General features: G+C 40.1%; 2 protein-coding genes across 4 annotated transcripts in view; both read left to right on the forward strand.

Moving 5' to 3' along the window:
• Positions 1-7,382, forward strand: part of MIGA1 (mitoguardin 1) — an 83,036-nt gene extending 75,654 nt beyond the window's left edge. For both annotated transcript variants that reach the window (XM_058538357.1, XM_058538358.1), the window contains exons 13-16: positions 301-435; positions 1,910-1,963; positions 4,427-4,543; positions 6,416-7,382. In XM_058538357.1, the coding sequence (XP_058394340.1) occupies positions 301-435; positions 1,910-1,963; positions 4,427-4,543; positions 6,416-6,634 (525 nt within the window). In that variant the 3' untranslated portion in view covers positions 6,635-7,382. The remainder of the gene's footprint in view (positions 1-300; positions 436-1,909; positions 1,964-4,426; positions 4,544-6,415) is intronic.
• A 7,396-nt stretch (positions 7,383-14,778) lies between these two features.
• Positions 14,779-17,774, forward strand: part of NEXN (nexilin F-actin binding protein) — a 56,028-nt gene continuing 53,032 nt past the window's right edge. The window contains exons 1-2 of one of the 2 annotated variants that reach the window (XM_058538354.1): positions 14,779-16,156; positions 17,344-17,378. The gene's annotated coding sequence lies outside the window, so the exon portion shown is untranslated. Of the gene's footprint in view, positions 16,157-16,316; positions 16,566-17,343; positions 17,379-17,774 lie in introns of those variants that run through there. The other variant, XM_058538355.1, reaches the window with a different exon arrangement.

Consider the following 17,774-nt stretch of genomic DNA (forward strand, 5'->3'; position numbering starts at 1 on the left):
CGCAGCAGAGTGAGCACTGCGGATGCCTTGATAAAAGCCTGAGCTGAGGACTCCTGGGACAGAGAGGAGGGGAGATGGGTCTCGCCTGAGGGGATCGAGGAGGGAACAGCTCTTATGGGAATTGTAATTTTGGGGAGTGAGTTGTTTTCATATTTGTCTCTCCTCTTCCTCTTTTTCTGTCAGAGAGAGAATCTGCTCCAGCTGGAAACACGCTGCTGATGTAAGCAGTGGCGCCCTGGCTCAGGCTTCATCTCAGCTCCATGTAATAATGATTCTGTTTTCACTCACAATTTAATGCAGGTGAAAAATCTAAATTTTTATGATGTGGTTCTGGATTTTATATTAATGGATTCCTTTGAAGATTTAGAAAACCCACCCACATCCATTCAGAATGTAGTAAATAATCGCTGGCTAAACTCCTCCTTCAAAGAAACCGTAAGTGGTGATTTACATTTCTCAACCACGTAAATTTGGTGAAAGTGGTCAGACCAGGGAAGATGAGTAAGATGTACCGCATATCTGCCTGTAGAGTGGCTGGTGTGGAAGCCAAGCTCTGCCTTGGCGCTGGGACCGGATGTCTGTGTGTGATGGTCTACAGCCTCTCCAGAGGAGAATCCCCTTTCGGCCCTTCCGTCAGTCCAGCCTTGACCTGGAGGGCCCAATGTTTCTTCAGATCGCAAAAACACCTCAGGCTTCCGTCTGGTTCAGGCCTAACAAAAAATTGTCAGTAACTGAAATAAAGCAGTTGCAGTAAAAGATAACATATATTTTTTAGAGGAAAGTATGGAAATTCATGTTTCCAAATAGTATCCAAAGTTAGGGGAGAAAAAATAGGCATGTGCAAAAATAAACTGTATTGTATACTTGGAATGTTTTCACTTTGTTGTTTTTACACTCAAATCTCTATTTGACAGCGTTTTTTTGGTGGGCTTTATGTGTGTACCTGGAAGCAGGTGGGATAGATACTCATGATGGAGTTTGAATGCCTTTAAAAAAATGTTCCAATTGGCTACTTCACAATTATTTTGGAAATTCCCGATGTTAAATTTTTTTTTTTAATTTTTTTTTTTAATTTTATTTATTTATTTTTTCCCCCAAAGCCCCAGCAGATAGTTGTAGGTCATAGCTGCACATCCTTCTAGTTGCTGTACGTGGGACGCGGCCTCAGCATGGCCGGAGAAGCCGTGCGTTGGTGTGCGCCCAGGATCGAACCTGGGCCGCCAGCAGCAGAGTGCGCACTTAACCGCTAAGCCACGGGGCCGGCCCCCGACGTTAAATTTTAAAACATTTTTAATAAATCTGCTTTCCCTCAAAGTATGTTTTAACCATAAAAGGTACATGTTCTCCATTTCTGTAACTGATTTGGTAAAGTGACCTTGATCAAAATTGGGTCATGCCAGAGTAGGGTCATATTTCTTCAGGGTCCACCCTATCATTATGATTGTGTTTCTTAGTTCTTTATTTGAATAAAATGGTTAGTTCTACCCACAACTATTTCCAGCAGTACTGTTCTTGAAGAAAAACATATTGCTTTGTCTTCATTATTACACATAAAACATTTATCGTATGTGTGCATCTAGGTATGTGTATTTTCACTCTTTTCCTGTAGGAACAGAATTTAAGAACTCTAAGAGTTGAATTATAATTATCGAGTTCCTTGGTACCAGAGTTGAGCCTTTTTCCTTTAGTGGTTTTGTCTTTAATTTTAAAATTCATAAAAACAAAACATCTTTTCATTCATATTTACAAACAGTTGAAGGAACCTGGAGTTGTTCTTATTGGTAGTTAACGTTTTGAACATTTTAGACCCATAAACTTTGAATTTCTAATAAAAATCACTTTTTTCTAAACGGAAAGTGTATATAGTTATAAATTTAAATCTTGCTTTTTCTCCTCTGCATATATTTAGGCTGTGGCTTCAAGTTGTTGGTCGGTGCTGAAACAGAAAAGGCAGCAGATGAAGGTAAATCGTGCCTTGGACTTCTTTGTTAAGTTATTTGAGGCTCCCGTCAAAGAAACATCTGAGTCAGTTCTCAAGTGGGGGTGGCAGCTCGTAAGGACTGTCCCTCAAGCTAGATGAGTGACTTACTGGTACTGGGTTGGCTTCTCCTTTTTGAACTTCTGCCTCTTCCTTAACATCCTGTATAGTCCAACATGGCAAGTGTTGAGGCACGCATGGATTTCTACTAAGCGGGAGAGCGTGTAGGGTTGGAAATAGCTCTGATAGAGTTGTTCTTTTTCAATTAATGATATTTTAAGATTTAAAAAAAATTAATATAGTAGATTCCACTTCATGTAGTCGCATTGAGAAATAGTGATTTGATTCTAATAACTACTTTATTCAACCGAGAGCCCCTACCAAAGAAAGCCTCAAACTTTAAATCCTGCCTCCATGCTGCACAGCCTCCAGCCCACCTCACCCACTACCCGTGCTCTCACCATGCCCTCCTGTGGTGAAGGGCATGGGCTTGGGAGTGAGACTGCTGGCTTTCAAATGCCACTTATCAGCCATGACCTCGGGCAAGTTGCTTAACTTCTCTGTGCCTTACTTTCCTCATCTCTAAAAAAGCACCTTGTATCTGCCTCATGGGGTTTTTTGAGGATTGAATGTAATAAAGTGGTGAGATCAGTGCTTGCTATAGTGCATTATGCAAGTGTTGATTGTTATTATATTATCATTTGCCCATCAACCTATAGTATTTTATCATATCCATATTTCTCAGTCTGATCTTTATAACTTTGAGATAGTATTGCCAAGTGCTTTTTTCCCAAACATAGCCCTCATAGCATCTTCAGGAGGTGCTTGTTAAAAATATTCCAGAGACCATATATTTGAATAATTCTTGTTTAAAATGATTCCAGAGCTGCTGTGTTTTAAACAAGCTCCCCAAATGATGATTATGACTCGAATGTTTGAGACCCACTGGTGTAGGGCTGGCGACACTTGTCGACTCGGGTTTGATTCTCACACCAGCTAGTGTGAGCATGGCCAACTCACTGCCCATCAGCTGACCTTCCGTTTCCTGTTTGCGGAATTGACTTGACACCTTCCTCATAAGGCTGCTGTCAGGATGAAATGAGATCATATCAACAATCTTAATTTAAATATAAGAAAGTTTAATAAGGAGTAGTTTCCATAATAATGATAATGTCAACATTATTATCATTATATCAACTTTATGTCTGTCTTCTTAGCATAAATCTTGTGCCTTAGACTGTAGTCTTCTTTCTGTGTCCACAGATACCTATATATCTCACCTCTTGGGGAACTGTTGCCTGTACATAGAATGCCACACTCTATCCTCTGTACTTAAATAAATCTTACCTACTGTTGAGTTCAGCTCAAATGGTTCCTTAGTGACACAGGTGTCTCTGCTTCAGCCCACGCTGACTTCTTACCTCTCTGAACTCCTAGGACAGTTAGAGTCTGCGTGAGATTGAGAATTTCAGTATATGCAGATCATCTCTTAGACTACAGTACTAACCTCAGTGCATCCCGGATAACTCTGTGGCCTTCAGCAACCAGCTGTGTGTGATTTAGGTCAGCTTATTTAACCCCTCTGAAGTGCTACTCTTTACATGTTTTAACACAACCTACTTTTTCAGGAATGTTTTATTAAATTAAATGGAACCTAGCACATGATCTGGAATATAATGGATACTCACTAATGGTAACTACTGCTATAATATATTTTTTTAATTGAGGTTTAGAAGATGTCTTGGAACCTATAAAACAGAAAATAACCCCTCCAAGAGACAGAATCTTAAGGCATAGTTATCCCCAGTTGATGCTATATGAAATCCCACAGGATGTTATTTAACAAGGGAAATTCAGAAAGTTATTAATAAACTTAGAGAGTTTAATCAAACCAAATCACAACTGTATGTATTACTATTTCACAAAAAGAGGCAATTTACACAACTAAATGTTTCAGTAATATTTGGTTCCTTAACTAAAAGTTAGGATTCTAGTAAACATATTTTTGTGCTTAATCATTTAAAATCATTTTAATCTTTTTCAGATAATCTAATTAAGTGATTGAGTAGAACTTTTTAATAGCTGAAACCATGGTAGTCTCATTAATCCTAAAAATTATACTGCTAAGGAACACTGCAGCATTCTTATTATTGTTTGGTTGCAACACTGCTTTGATTGCTTTTTTATGAGATGAAAAATGCATTTAAGTAATGTTTTCAGCACATTTGAAACTATTGGCTAGGATAGAAAATCTACATAAAACATTTTGTGACTCTAAAAGTTGCTTGTAAGTTTATTAACTTTCTTACTAGGCTGGCTCATCATTGACCCTTGGTTCACCCTCGAAAAGAGCTGGTCACATGGTGGACAGCAGTCACAGCTTCTCTGCTAGAGAAAGCAAATGCAAGAAGGTAAAAAATAACTCGATTCTCCTTTACTTCCCAACAGATCCCAGATGGATTTTTTGCCCATTTTTATGCCATTTGTGAGCATGTCAGCCCTGTCCTCGCCTGGGGCTTTCTGGGTCCTAGAAATTCTCTCTATGATTTATGTTGCTTCTTTAAGGTATGTTCAGTCATTGAATCATTTCGTTTTTCTAAATCAAAGAGTGAATAAGGTTTTATTCTGTTTTGTTTTTGCTTTTGTAGAAGAAAGAATGTTATTTAAAGGTAAAGTTATAAAAGTCACCTAAATTCAGTGTTTAAATGCCAGTGAAACAGTATTATATGGATTTGGTGCTTTATCCTAGATAGATTCAACAGGTACATTCACCTGTCAACCCCTTGTGTAATGGATGCACGTTCTTGTGTGTTGTTTCAGTGTCCCAATCAAATTGCTGTAGACGGTTTGTTCTTCATGCCTGGACACTTTTGAAATTTATAAAAGCAAATGATATCTGTCTTTATTGCACATGTGGCAATTTAGAAATAGTTCTTGTTCAAGGTAATATGAAGGGTAAAATCCCAGTTGTGGGAGTTTAAAGTTGTATTCTAATGTCAGTGGTTTAAATTTGCCCAAACACAAATTACAGCTCATCACAGAATTTTCTGCCTGGCACAGAGCCAAGAAAAATCTCACTATTTAACATCTTGCATTTTGGCTGAGTTTCAAGAAGCAAATAAAAGTAAACATAATCAAGTATGAATTTGAAAGTTTTTGATGTTTGAAAGTTTGGATGTTTCACTATACCCTTCATTAAAACATTACTATGTTTGTGTGCTGTTAATGTAGCATTTATGTAAATGGTTTAGGAAATGTTTATTTTACTGTCATTCAAAACTCATTAATTTTTGACTAGTTTACTTGACCTCCCAAATGTAAGGTATGTGTTTAGTGGGAAAAATTTGGACTGGGAATTAAGAGCTGTCTGAGTCTGGGCAAATCATGCTTTGTCCTTCTTTTCCTCATCTATAAAATGAGCATGACAGGTTAATTGCCAATGACCCTTCCGGATATAAAATCCAGTAAAACTATGAAGTGTGCTTTCTTAGTACTTCTTAACATTTGATTTCTGTAGGATAGAAATATTCCTATTTTTTGCTCTTTGGAATGACCTTTTTCCCCATCATGGCATAACAGCCTGAGACTTTATACTTAGTGGTATACAACTTGCTTAAAATGAGTTTCAGCATAAATTTTTCTTTCTTTTTTTTTTTTTGTGAGGAAGATCAGCCCTGAACTAACATCTGACGCCAATCCTCCTCTTTTTGCTGAGGAGGACTGGCCCTGGGCTAACATCCGTGCCCATCTTCCTCCACTTTATATGGGATGCCGCCACAGCATCGCTTGACAAGCGGTGCGTCGGTGCGCGCCCGGGATCCGAACCTGCAAACCCCGGGCCGCAGAAGGGGAGCGCGCGCACTTAACCACTGCGCCACTGGGCTGGCCCCAGGATAAATCTTAATTTACTGAAATGAAATACCCTTCACAATCTTCCACTCATTTGAGACCTGAAATTATTTTTATTTTTCATATGTCGTAAGTTTTTTTTTATGTACAGAAAAATATACATTTAAAACGTATAAGTTACAATTAGTGGAAATAGTTTACTCTGTCTTAAAATAGTACCAGTACTCAGAGGTAACATAGAAAACTTCAATTATTGGGAAAAGACTAATAAATAATAGCCCTTATATTTATACAGTGCTTTAGGGTTTAGAGGCATTTTCCAGAGATGATTTTTTTTTATTGTCACATCAGCCCTACAGAGTAAAAAGGACAAGTGGTAGTATCTCTTATTTTACACAAAAAGAAAATGAGACCCAAAAAAGGTTTAATTACTTGCTCAAGGTCCTGTTTCCAGTGAGATACGAAACTAGACCTAGAACTCAGGCCTTCTCACTCCTAATGTAGTGTTTGCTACAATATTAGTAACTATTTGGATTTAATATAATTTTGATCTAATAAATGGCGATTTGTTTTGTGTTTATTTTCCAGAATCAAGTTCTTTTCTTTCTCAAAGATATTTTTGACTTCGAGAAGGTGCGCTATTCCAGCATAGAGACTCTGGCCGAAGACCTCACGCACTTACTTATTCGCCGCACTGAACTTCTAATGGCCTATCTCGGATCTGACGCCCTGAGGCACACAAGCAGCTGTGTAAGTGGTCACGGCCACGTTGTGTCCGGTGGCCTACTGGAAGCCAAAGTACAATAAGTACCGTAAGCACCATGCAATGTGAGTGTGCTGTGAAATATTTTAAGGTAACTATTGATTTTGTAACATATATTACACAGAGTTGGTGGATACGGACTCAGGGAGGAAAAACAATCTAGTAAAGAATGAGTACTGTACTTACACAGAAGTTCTGTCATCGACTCCCTGTGTAGCGTATCCAAAGCGGCTTTTTATAATCTTTAGGTAATAATTTAAGTTGTGAAATGTTACATATTTTGCAGAAATATTGCTTGAATTGAAGCCAGTACTTGGGAGTTAATTGATTTGTCGTCTAGAAGCTGTCTGAAATGTCCAGTATCATTCGCAAAAGCTGTTTTCATGCTTTGCACCTTGAAAACGTCCACTTTAGCCAAGACCTTTGTGGCCCACGCGTGCAAGAATATATTACTCCTAGTGTCAACCAACTTGGCTTTGCTTGAAAATGTATTTTTAATTGTCAAGTTATTCATTTGTTTAATCAAGTTTAGGCAGTAGTGGTGTTTAATATGTATTGCTTACACTATGGCTTGTGCATTTGCTTATGTATTTGAGTCAAATTGTAATGGCTCAGTATCATTATAGAACATTTAAATGAATTGACACTGAGAAGTTTTCAAGTTACAAGTTCATGTTAGATTTACTGCAGTTTCCAAAATATATTACTGTTGGTCCTATAAGTTACAAAGGACTGAAGAAATTTCTTGTATCTTTTTATAGATCAGAGCACTTTTCCCTTGAATGAATATTGATTTAAAAGATAACATTTATCAACCATGACAGCCAATTAAAATTTTTCCTGTGTAGTTTTGAGACTGTCTCCCAACATCTGAAGATATTAATCTTGGTACCATAAAATTGTTTCTTCTTTCTCCTACAAAACTGGCTTCTAGTTATTCTCACAGAGAACTTAGCATACTGAGAATGTGTCACATTATGCCCGTATCTTTAAAATATTCATACTTTGACTTTTAGTGAGGTTTTAAAGAAGTTTTTCTTTTCCCCTGAATATAGAACATAATATTTTTAATGGTATAGAAGTATATTTCATGTCCTTTATGATAAATGTATGAACAAATGGGTTGTTCGTATGAGTAAGGTTCTTCAGAATATATTAGCTACTTTCAGAGTTGTATTAGTTTTGTGTCTAAATCATATACCACTTATTTGGAGTGGCTGACTCAGTATACCAATGGATTGGATTTGTTGATTTTGCTCCTAAAGTGGGCTTTATTCATTTTAGGAATGAGTTACCCAGAAGAATCTAAAATATATTTTTTTAAAATGCATTTTTAGATTAAAGTGCCTAGTTTCTGATTAATGGATAGAAAATGAAAAGTGGGAATAAAAGCATAATCTTTTAAGGTTTTAAATTTATGTATGTGCCACATTTATGTACTATTGGCCACAAAATATGAGATTCAGAATCTTTATGCTGTTTGCATGTACTGTGTTCCATAATGTGCATATTACAGCATTAAACAATATGAAATATTGCTCTAATATTTTTTGAGTATATAGCTCCTTGACTTTTGTTACATATATTCTTAATTTAACACTTGGCTATTCATAATTCTTATTACTGATTGAAGAGTATCATTAGAAGTATCAAAGCTAGGGCCGGCCCCGTGGCTTAGCGGTTAAGTGTGTGTGCTCCGCTGCTGGCGGCCCGGGTTCAGATCCCAGGCGCGCACCGACGCATCGCCTCTCCGGCCATGCTGAGGCCGCGTCCCACATACAGCAACTAGAAGGATGTGCAGCTATGACATACAACGGTCTACTGGGGCTTTGGAGGAAAAAAATAAAATTAAAAATAAATAAATAAATAAAGTGAAGAAGTATCAAAGCTAAAAATTCCATTATGTAATGTTTTACTTTTTATTTATCTTGTATTTTTAGCTTCTTGTTGAGGCACCACTGGCCTCGTATCATTCACACACATAGGCGCACATATACATTCCCGTTATCGCGTAGGCAAGACAGTTACTGCCTATATTAATTTTTCTGTTTGGGGGTCTAAATGTTATAAGCTGTGGTTTTATAAACTAAGCTGTAAGTAAACTTAATTACTTTTTTATTTGAGGAAGATGTTTGAAATCTATTTTGAAGAATTGCACTATTTCATAATGCTGCTACTGCATAAGGTAACTCTGGGGAATTTATTTCATCATATAAGATGAATGGCTTTCCAGAAGGTGTTTTTTTTCTCTTTTACATTTTACCTTTAAAAAACTTGCCCATATTCAAGAGGTTGGTTTGTCAAATTTAGTGCTTGAGTTTGATTAGTTTCTGGTCAGTTCAGTAGCTACTACTTGAGTAAGATGCTTTCTTTGTAGCCTTTGACGAAAGAGACAAGAGTGACCAAATAGAATTTCAGGGTAGTAAGAATAGAAAAAACCTCTCTATTGCAAGGTAAGAAACTTGACCTTTTATTTAAAAGAAACATCTCTTAAAAATGTTTCTGACCACAGAAGAGTATTAAGACATATGTACCAATTTCACTTTGTGTTGAAATTGGGTTAAACAGCTAAAGCAATGTTTTGAAAAATAAAAAATGATTAAACTAGTCTAGAGCCTTTTAGGATAGAACCCTATTTAACACCTACTCTTGGTAGTAGTATCAGAAAGTTGCCCTTGCCACCATGAGTCCTACCATCCACTTCCCTGTGTAAACTGTAAGAGGGCCTTGAATTAGTCCTGGGAAAATGGATTGTTTTTCTCCCAGTTTTCTGGAAGAAAAAAGATAAATGTTCAAGTGATTTACGTTTGGTAATTTTTTTTTTCTATTTTTGTTTCTGTACATTTTTGTTCAACTAAAAGTCTAGTTATTTCTTCTCAAAGGCTTACAATATGTTTATTAAGTGTCAGAATGAGATTATGTTTTTAAAAAGAGGCCAGGTTTTTCATACTGTTATAGTCAGCTCCAAAGAACTTTGTCTTTCTCATAAAGTAGTATTCTTTATTTGCATTCATTTAATATGATTCCATTAATTTGTTGAATTAATGACTTTATAAAAAATGTTTGCAAACTTTTCTTGCCTTAAGATGTAACGTTTTCTACTTAAATGATTACCTAAGGGGTGATTATTTGCATTACAAAAGAATTCTTTAGTTTATCATTCCTTTAAACCTATGAAATAGGAATGCCAAAGTAACGTTCAATATACTTCTCTGTGACCATTCATAATCAGAAATGTAAAATTATGTTCATAACATAATTTGCTTTTATTATAATGTGGACACATATTAGGAAATTATTTGGAATATACATTTCAAAGGGATTATGAGAATTAGGCTGAATTCAAATCTTTTGTTTTTTTGCTTCGATTAATCAAATTTAGAATCTCTGTATGTGAGACTTAAGAATTTGTATAATCTGTGATTAATGGAAATAAGGACATCCTTTCTTTGTTCCTAATGATTATATTATGTTATTGTTTTGCTTCATTGGAGAACAGCTATGTATTAGCTTTACTTGGCTGATATCAGTAAATGTGTCTATCTCCTAAATGTAAGGACTGCACTTATTAATTTACGTAAAAGTGAAACACTACAGTAGCAGAAAAAATAGCACTGACTCTTTAGCCAAAATAAGCACTGTAACATGGATGTATTTCTACTACTGCCAAATAAAAAAGTGATGGTACAGCTTGCTGGTGTATTGAGTACTTGATGCAATGCTTGTATATATCTGCAAGGTCACCCTTGTCTCATCAGCCCCTACCCTCTGAGAGCTTTCAGCCTCCAGAGGACCACATATGCAGGCGTAGAGAACACAGACAACTGCAGAAGTGGCGAAATCAAGTGTAAAAGTATTTGTTTTCTTTCTGTACTAACTGGGAGAAGAGACAGCTTTGTGATGAATCAAGTCGAAGTACTTGCATTTTAATTAATAATTTAAAGTTTTGATTAATAATGCTACCAGACAATATAAAGATATCATATTGATGTTCATGCATCCATCCCTGTGCAGACACCCCCCTCGCCACCACTTCTTGGTCAGGGTTCAGATACAGTTAGTCAAGGGGAGCCATGCTGCCTGGACACCACTGTAGATACAAGGCAAGAAGGGTTTCCCTGGGTTTAAAGACAGTATTTTTGATTTGGGACTTTTAATAAAGAGGTTTATTTTAGAATGATTAAATATGTACAGGATAGATAAATATATAGTTGTACTTTTTAAACTATTAAACATAAGTACCTTACTTAATAAGCAAACCACATAAACGGAGTTGAAGCTCTTCCTAGCTAGGGTATAGGGTTGGAGATGCAATGGGAAACTAGATCAGCATCTCGGTCTCACCTTCTGGTTCTCTGTCATCTGCCATCCTCTGTGATCTCGCTACCTGAACTGAATGTTTTGCACTTTAAACATCTCTCTCTGCATTTTTATGTATGTTTAAAATACTTCTCTACAAGCATCTCAGTGTCCTGTTGTTACACTGTTTGTAGGCTTTGCTGGAAATCTTTATCAGCTCACTTGGTTAATCCATCTGTCTTCTGTTCTTATGCCGCTTTTGACTTCTATTTTTTATGTGGTATTTCTTCCTCTATCCTGTATTCTGTCCATACTTTACCTGCCACTTCTCCTCTAATCTCTTTCTGTCCTTATGCTACTGACATCTTTGATCAGGCTGAGGTTGTTTTTTTTGTTTTTTTCCTACATCTGAACAGTGAAAAGTAACCTTCATCGTTTGTGCAGGGAAGGACTGAATTCCAGTACAGAAAAAAAAGGAAACCTTCCTTCTATGACACTTTTTATTCTTTACTTAAAAGCCACAGCAAAGCAACTGGTACATCAAATACCACCTCAACGTTTGCTTTGAACTGTTTCTTATGTTTCACAAAAGGCTTTCACAGAGTACATTTATATATAGGAATTCCAGAACTTTTATAATTTGCTGTTTGAAATAATACCATAATATTGAATATAGAGAAGCACTTTGACATTTGAAAGCACTTGAAGTTCTGACTTCCAGAACTGTGCTAATTCTTTTATTTAATAACACTCTGTGAGAGAATAGGCCCAAGGAGTTTAAAAAAGACTGGGTTCTTCCTGTGGTAGAAGATGGATAATAAAAAAAAGCAGGTGTATTCGTTCTTTACTGCTGCATAACAAATTATCCCCAAATTTAGTAGCTTGAAACAACAAACACTCTCTCACACAGTTTCTGAGGGTTGAGAATCAAGGAAGGCTGGTTCTAGTGGTTCTGGCCTAGGGTCTCTCCTGGGATTGCAGTCATCTGAAGGTTTGACTAGAGGGGCAAGATTTGGTTCCAAGATTTGCTCCCTCCTGTGGCTTGCTGTCAGGGGGCTTCAGGTCCTTGCCACGTAGGTCTCTTAACAGAGCTGCCTGAGTATCTTTAAAACATGGCAACTGGCGTCCCCCAGAGTGAGTAATCCAAGAGAAATCAAGACAAAAGACACAGTATCTTTTATAACCTAGACTTGGAAGTGACATACCATCACTTGCACCATATTCTCTTGGTCACACAGACCAACCCTGACGCGATATGGGAGGAAATTGCAGAAGGGTGTAAATACTAGGAGGTGGGATCATTTGGGGTCATCGTGGTGGATGGATACCACAGCAGGGAATCATAATAAACTATACATTGGGCCGGCCCTGTGGCCTAGTGATTAAGTTTGGCACACTCTGCTTGGGTGGCCCGGGTTTGGTTCCTGGGCATGGACCTACACCACTCATTAGTGGCCATGCTGTAGTGGCAACCCACATACAAAATAGAGGAAGACTGGCACAGATGTTAGCTCCTGGCAAATCTTCTCCAGCAAAAAAAACAAACAAACATAGATCATGTAGACATTTTAATTTTAAATGAAGAAGTGCACATTCTTTGGCCAATCTTTTGATGTAGGGTCAAGGCCTTTTCTTTTTCTTTCTTTCTTTCTTTTTTTTTGTGAGGAAGATCGGCCCTGAGCTAACATCTGTTGCCAATCTTTCTCTTTTTGCTTGAAGATTGTCCCTGAGCTAAGATCTGTGCTACTCTTCCTCTACTTTGTATATGGGACGCCGCCACAGCATGGCTTAATGAGTGGTGTGTAGATCTGCACCTGAAATCCAAACCTCTGAACCCCAGGCCGCCAAAGCAGAGCACGCAAACAACCGCTATGCCACTGGGCCGGCCTCTCAACGCCTTTTCTTGGAGTATGGATCCACTCGGTATTCCAAATATCTTTGTTGCATAAATTAAACCTCTAAATCATCATCTTGGATTTGCAATTTCCTTTAAAAGAAAAAAATTTACATGGAAAGCAATGAGTGCTGAATCTCTCTAGATTTTTATAATTTTGAACCCAATCTTTTACGTTTGTCTTCCCCACACCTAGCTTTATGGTAATTTTGTGAGCTATTTGCCTTTTATCGAGTCTTCAAAGCATTCAATTTAGCTTTTATAAAAACTATAATGGTTTTTTTTTGCTTTTATGTTTCTTCCTTTTTGTAATGTTTATGTAATTTCAATAACATGCAACCGATATAATCAAGTTTGAGAACAAACCCAACTGATTGATGATAATTATACAAGTAATGTTTATACAAATGGGCAAATCTTGCATGTCTGACCGTCTTCCCAAACTTAGCATGACCAAAACCAAGCTCCTGACCACAGCTGCCCGAACCGCTGCCTCCTCGTCTTTCTCATCCCAGTAAATGACAGCTCCGTTCTTCCAGTTCCTCAGGCCGAAAACTTCTTTTCCTCACACTTCGCATTGCATCTGTTACCAAAATCCTACCCGTTCTACTTAGAAAAACGTACCAAGAAAAAAAAAATGTGCCAAGCATTCCTCACCACCTTCTCAGCTCTCGCCTTGGTCCAGATGCCTTACCGGCCATCCTGATTATTTTGGAAGCCTCCTAATTGGTCTCCCTGCTTCATTTAGTATATTTGCAGCACATCAGCCGGAATGAACATGTTAAGAGTATGGCAGACTATGTCACTACTTTGTTCAAAATCCACCAATGTCCACCCTTCCAACTCAGACTAAAAGCCAAAGTCCTTACAGTGTTGTACAAAAACAGTCCTCCACTGTCTGTCTCCTGCCCCACTCCATGTCCTATCATTCCACCTGTGCCTACTCAGCTGCACCCACACAAGCCTCCCTGCTCTTCTAGAACATGGCAGATAGGACCCTTCTTGGGCATCTGTGCCTCTCCCTGGACCACTCTTCCCCCAGATATCTCCAGATAGTTACACGACTCGTGTTTACCTGCATCTCCAGGTATTTACTAGCTCACTGCCTCAGTTGCCTCAGGACTTTTACTCATGTGAGGCTTTCCCTAGCCACTCCATCCAAAAGTACAACATCCACCCACCCCACTCCCAGCATTCCTGCTTCCCTGCTCTGATTTTATCCATATTGCACATCACTAAGTACTACACAGTTGATTTGCTTATTGTCTGCCCTCTTCCACTAGAATGTATGTTCCATGATGGCAGGGCTTTGTATTTGTTTTGTCACTGCTGTGTCCTCTGCATCTAGAACTGAATATTTGTTGAACAAATGATGAATGAATGTTGAATCGGTGGGAGAAGAAGTAGGCCTTTCATGCTGTGGGTAGCTAGCAGAGTTTTACAGGAAGAATGGAGAGCTTTGTTTAATCTGGTGAATCCATTGAGTGGGTATCAGCTAAGAGAGCTTCTACTCACTTCTTTAAATCGTAAAAATAAAGGTATAATTGATAAGTGTGGGGAGGAAAAGGGTGGAATAGAGGAGACTGATACATATTGGGGTAAAAGGAAGGCTTCTCTGAGAAAGCAACATTTAAGCAGACAGCAAAAGCATATGTTGAAGTGAGGCAGGTAAAGAGTCAGGGAAAGGACTCCATGCAGAGTGAACAGCTTGTGCAAAGACCCTGCAGCCAGAATGACCATGGAAAGTTCCATGAACTGAAGAAGGTCAAGGGGATAGTAGTGAAGGAAGTAAGGGGCGAGCTAGATCATCCAGGCCACCTATCACTATCTATAATAGAGTAAGTTTAAATAGCTGTTTTAATTACCAATCTAGAGCTTTTCTCTAATTGAGGAATGAATGGCTTACACTTTTTTTTTTGGCTGGGAAAGATTCACTCCAGGTTAATATCTGTTGCCAATCTTCCTCTCATTTTTTTTTTTCCTCTCCAAAACATAGTTGTATATTCTAGTTGTAAGTCCTTCTAGTTCTTCTATGTGAGCCACTGCCACAGCATGGCAACTGACAGACGAGTGGTGTGGTTCCCAACCCAGGTGCCACACCCCGGGCCGCTGAAGCGGAGCACACCAAACTTGAACCTCTAGGCCATCTGGGCTGGCTCAGCTGACACCTCTTAAAAGAATTTCCATCCTGAGTAAATGGTGTATGGGTGTGGGGTGGAGAAGAAAAGTTATAGTTAAGAGCAGGCGGCCTTTTCAACATCCCTGAAAATATAACCTGAGCACCACTGTCTGTCCAGGGCTGGAAGTTGGAAATGGTTGTCCCTGGTGTATCTGTGTAGATGCTAGTTCAATTTTTAATTACTTAATTTTCATTTTCTGCATGCAGTGAAGAATTGAAGATCTCCCCCACCAGACAAATACCCCCTCTGGATGAGCATTTCAGGTTTTAACATGGGTTGTCTGATTGGTTCAGTTGACAGGCTGGTGGTCCAGGTTGAAAAGGTTGTGGGCCCTAATCTTCGCAGATGCCTTTATGTAGGTTTAGGAAGACCAGAGATGATTGGCCTTCAGTTAAGGGAAGGTGGAAGATGATATAAATACGTTCTTCTATTCCTCCTCCTCCTCCCTTCCTTCTTCCACTTTTCTCTATCAACCACTCTTTGGAGTTAAAAACGAGAGCCAAGAAAAGGAGAGCAACAGACAGATGAAGTGGTCCCTGACTGCTGCCCTCTGCTCTCAGCCATAAAAGAAAACTTGGCCCAAGGTCAATGCTTTGGGTGAAGATAAGGTAGTGGCTTGGCCTCTTGGTTAGAGACCAGGACTGGGAGAATAGCTGAGAAATGGGCCCCACCGCAAACCGGCTGTGGGTCGCCGGGAGCCAGCTCCAGCCTGTTTCTGAATCCCACTCCAGTATCACTCCCTTCCCACAGGGGAGGCAGCCTCCCTTCCCTGGACCCTGCTGGGAGGTGGAGGCAGACCTCAGGGGAGGCCGTCAGCGACCCAGAGCCGGGCAACAGGCAGCTCCTGGCGGAAAGTTGGCAGCCACCGGTCCCTTCGCCCGCCTTCCTCCTCCACTCTCCACCCCTCCCCGGGCGATACGGCGGAGGTGGGGGGTTGGGGGAACTGGCCTTGTGTTTTGGAACAGCTGCAGCCGGCGCTGGGCCCGCCTGGAATGCGGGAACAGGCTGCGCACCAGGACTTTTATGGAAACTTGCTGTTGGAGGCGGCGGCGGCGGCGGCGGCGGCAGCAGCCAGAGGGCTCCCAGCGGCTGGAGCGGCGGCCGCAGCGCGCAGACCCCTGCCCACACCCAGGCGCAGGACGCGCACGGCCTCGCCGCGCGCAACCGGGACAGCCGCTTGTCGCTCCTGGCGGGTGAGAGGAGTCGGGGGAACGCGGGGCGGGGGCGGGGGCGGAGGGGTCGGGTCCCTCGCGGGGCGGGGCGGGGGCTGCAGGGAGACGCTCCCGGCGCCCCGGCTCCTGGCCCGGCTCTGCCGCAGCCCCGGAGCGCGCCAGGCTCCATCCAGCTGCGCGCTGGTCCCGGCCCGAGCGGACCGGCCCTCGGAGCCCGTCCTGCGGGTCGGCGCGGACCGGGGTCTGCCTCGCTGTCTCTCCCATTAACCGGCCTCCGGCTTCTGGCTGGATTTCCTCGCCCCGCTCCCCTGATTCTGCTCCGCTTGCGCCCTGTCTGTTGAGTTTCGGGTGCTTTCTCTACTCCTGCGGGGAAGGAGCCCTCCGTGAGTGGAGTGGGCGCCAGGCCTTTTGCTCTACCCTTGGGATCCAGGTAAAGTTCAGGGTCGTCTCCACCACGTGCCCCGGCGTGGTCTCCGTCTCCGCCAGGCTGCGTGTTCTTTTTAAGAGAAATCATTCTTGATCTGTCCCTGTGGAGACTGGTAGTGAAATGTGATTTAACAGCCTATCATCTACCCCTTCCCTCCAAACTATTTTTTCGCGATTCTGTCCGAGGTGGGATGTTGGGGGTTGTGCAACTAGAGCTGGAAGTTGGAGTGAATAATGTAGTCACCTCTTGAGACCTCCCTTGTCTATATTTTTGAAAACGCCAAGCCATTCCAGCTGTTTGTAAACCGTGAAACGGTCTACAAATGCTAAAAATTTATTATTGGCATTTGTAAAGAAAATAACCAAGTTGAGAGGTTAGTTGATTATTGCAATGGCTTCGAGATCTTCATTTTATATATATTTAAGGTCCATAACATGAACAAAGAGAGTTGGAAGAGGGTGGGGGTAGGGGGGAGGGGGAGAGGCGAATAAGGTAAAAATAGCATAAGGATATGTCCTAGCAAAATGTCTGTCCTTGGGAAAGAGGCAGGTACGGAAAAGAAGTAGCCATAATAAGAAAGAAATTAATTCCATGAGCAAAGCAATGGGAGCGTCATTCATCAGCTAAATTTTGTTAATGAATTCATGTAACAAGCCCATTGGCCTGCGAGTCACAACATAACTATGTGTTGGGTAGTAGGATTAAATAAACTTAAGTATTTACCATCTTAGTCATACCTCATTGAGTGAACCACATTATTTTCCCCCCAATCCTTTTACAGGTTAAATTGCTGCCATAAGAAAACTCAGAATACACGTAAGTCTGTGAAATTCTTTTGAGTTTTGATCTATGGTAAGGTGGAAAAATGCATAATTAATCAAATTGAGGGACAGGGTTTTTGGGGAGGTCTATTTAGTATAAATGAACTTTGATTATTTAATGTAGTTAGTTAAGATTCTTCTTCATAGCTATTAGCCCCCTATTTTGAAGATGTTTGTATTTTGACTGGAATAATTTAAAGAAAAATGTGAAGGATTCCATATTTTGTAGACAGCAACTCCCATAAAGAGCCCTGAGCAAAAACCATAACAAAATTCTTTTAAATCCGGTTTCCCTCAATACAGTATTGATGTAATTCAGTTTTAATAGAGGATTCACACTTTCAAATCCATTTTTAAGCTGAAATGTAGTGAATAGCAGTTTTTCCTGCTC

This window comes from Diceros bicornis, chromosome 4 (genome assembly GCF_020826845.1).
Source record: "Diceros bicornis minor isolate mBicDic1 chromosome 4, mDicBic1.mat.cur, whole genome shotgun sequence".
Taxonomy (NCBI): domain Eukaryota; kingdom Metazoa; phylum Chordata; class Mammalia; order Perissodactyla; family Rhinocerotidae; genus Diceros; species Diceros bicornis.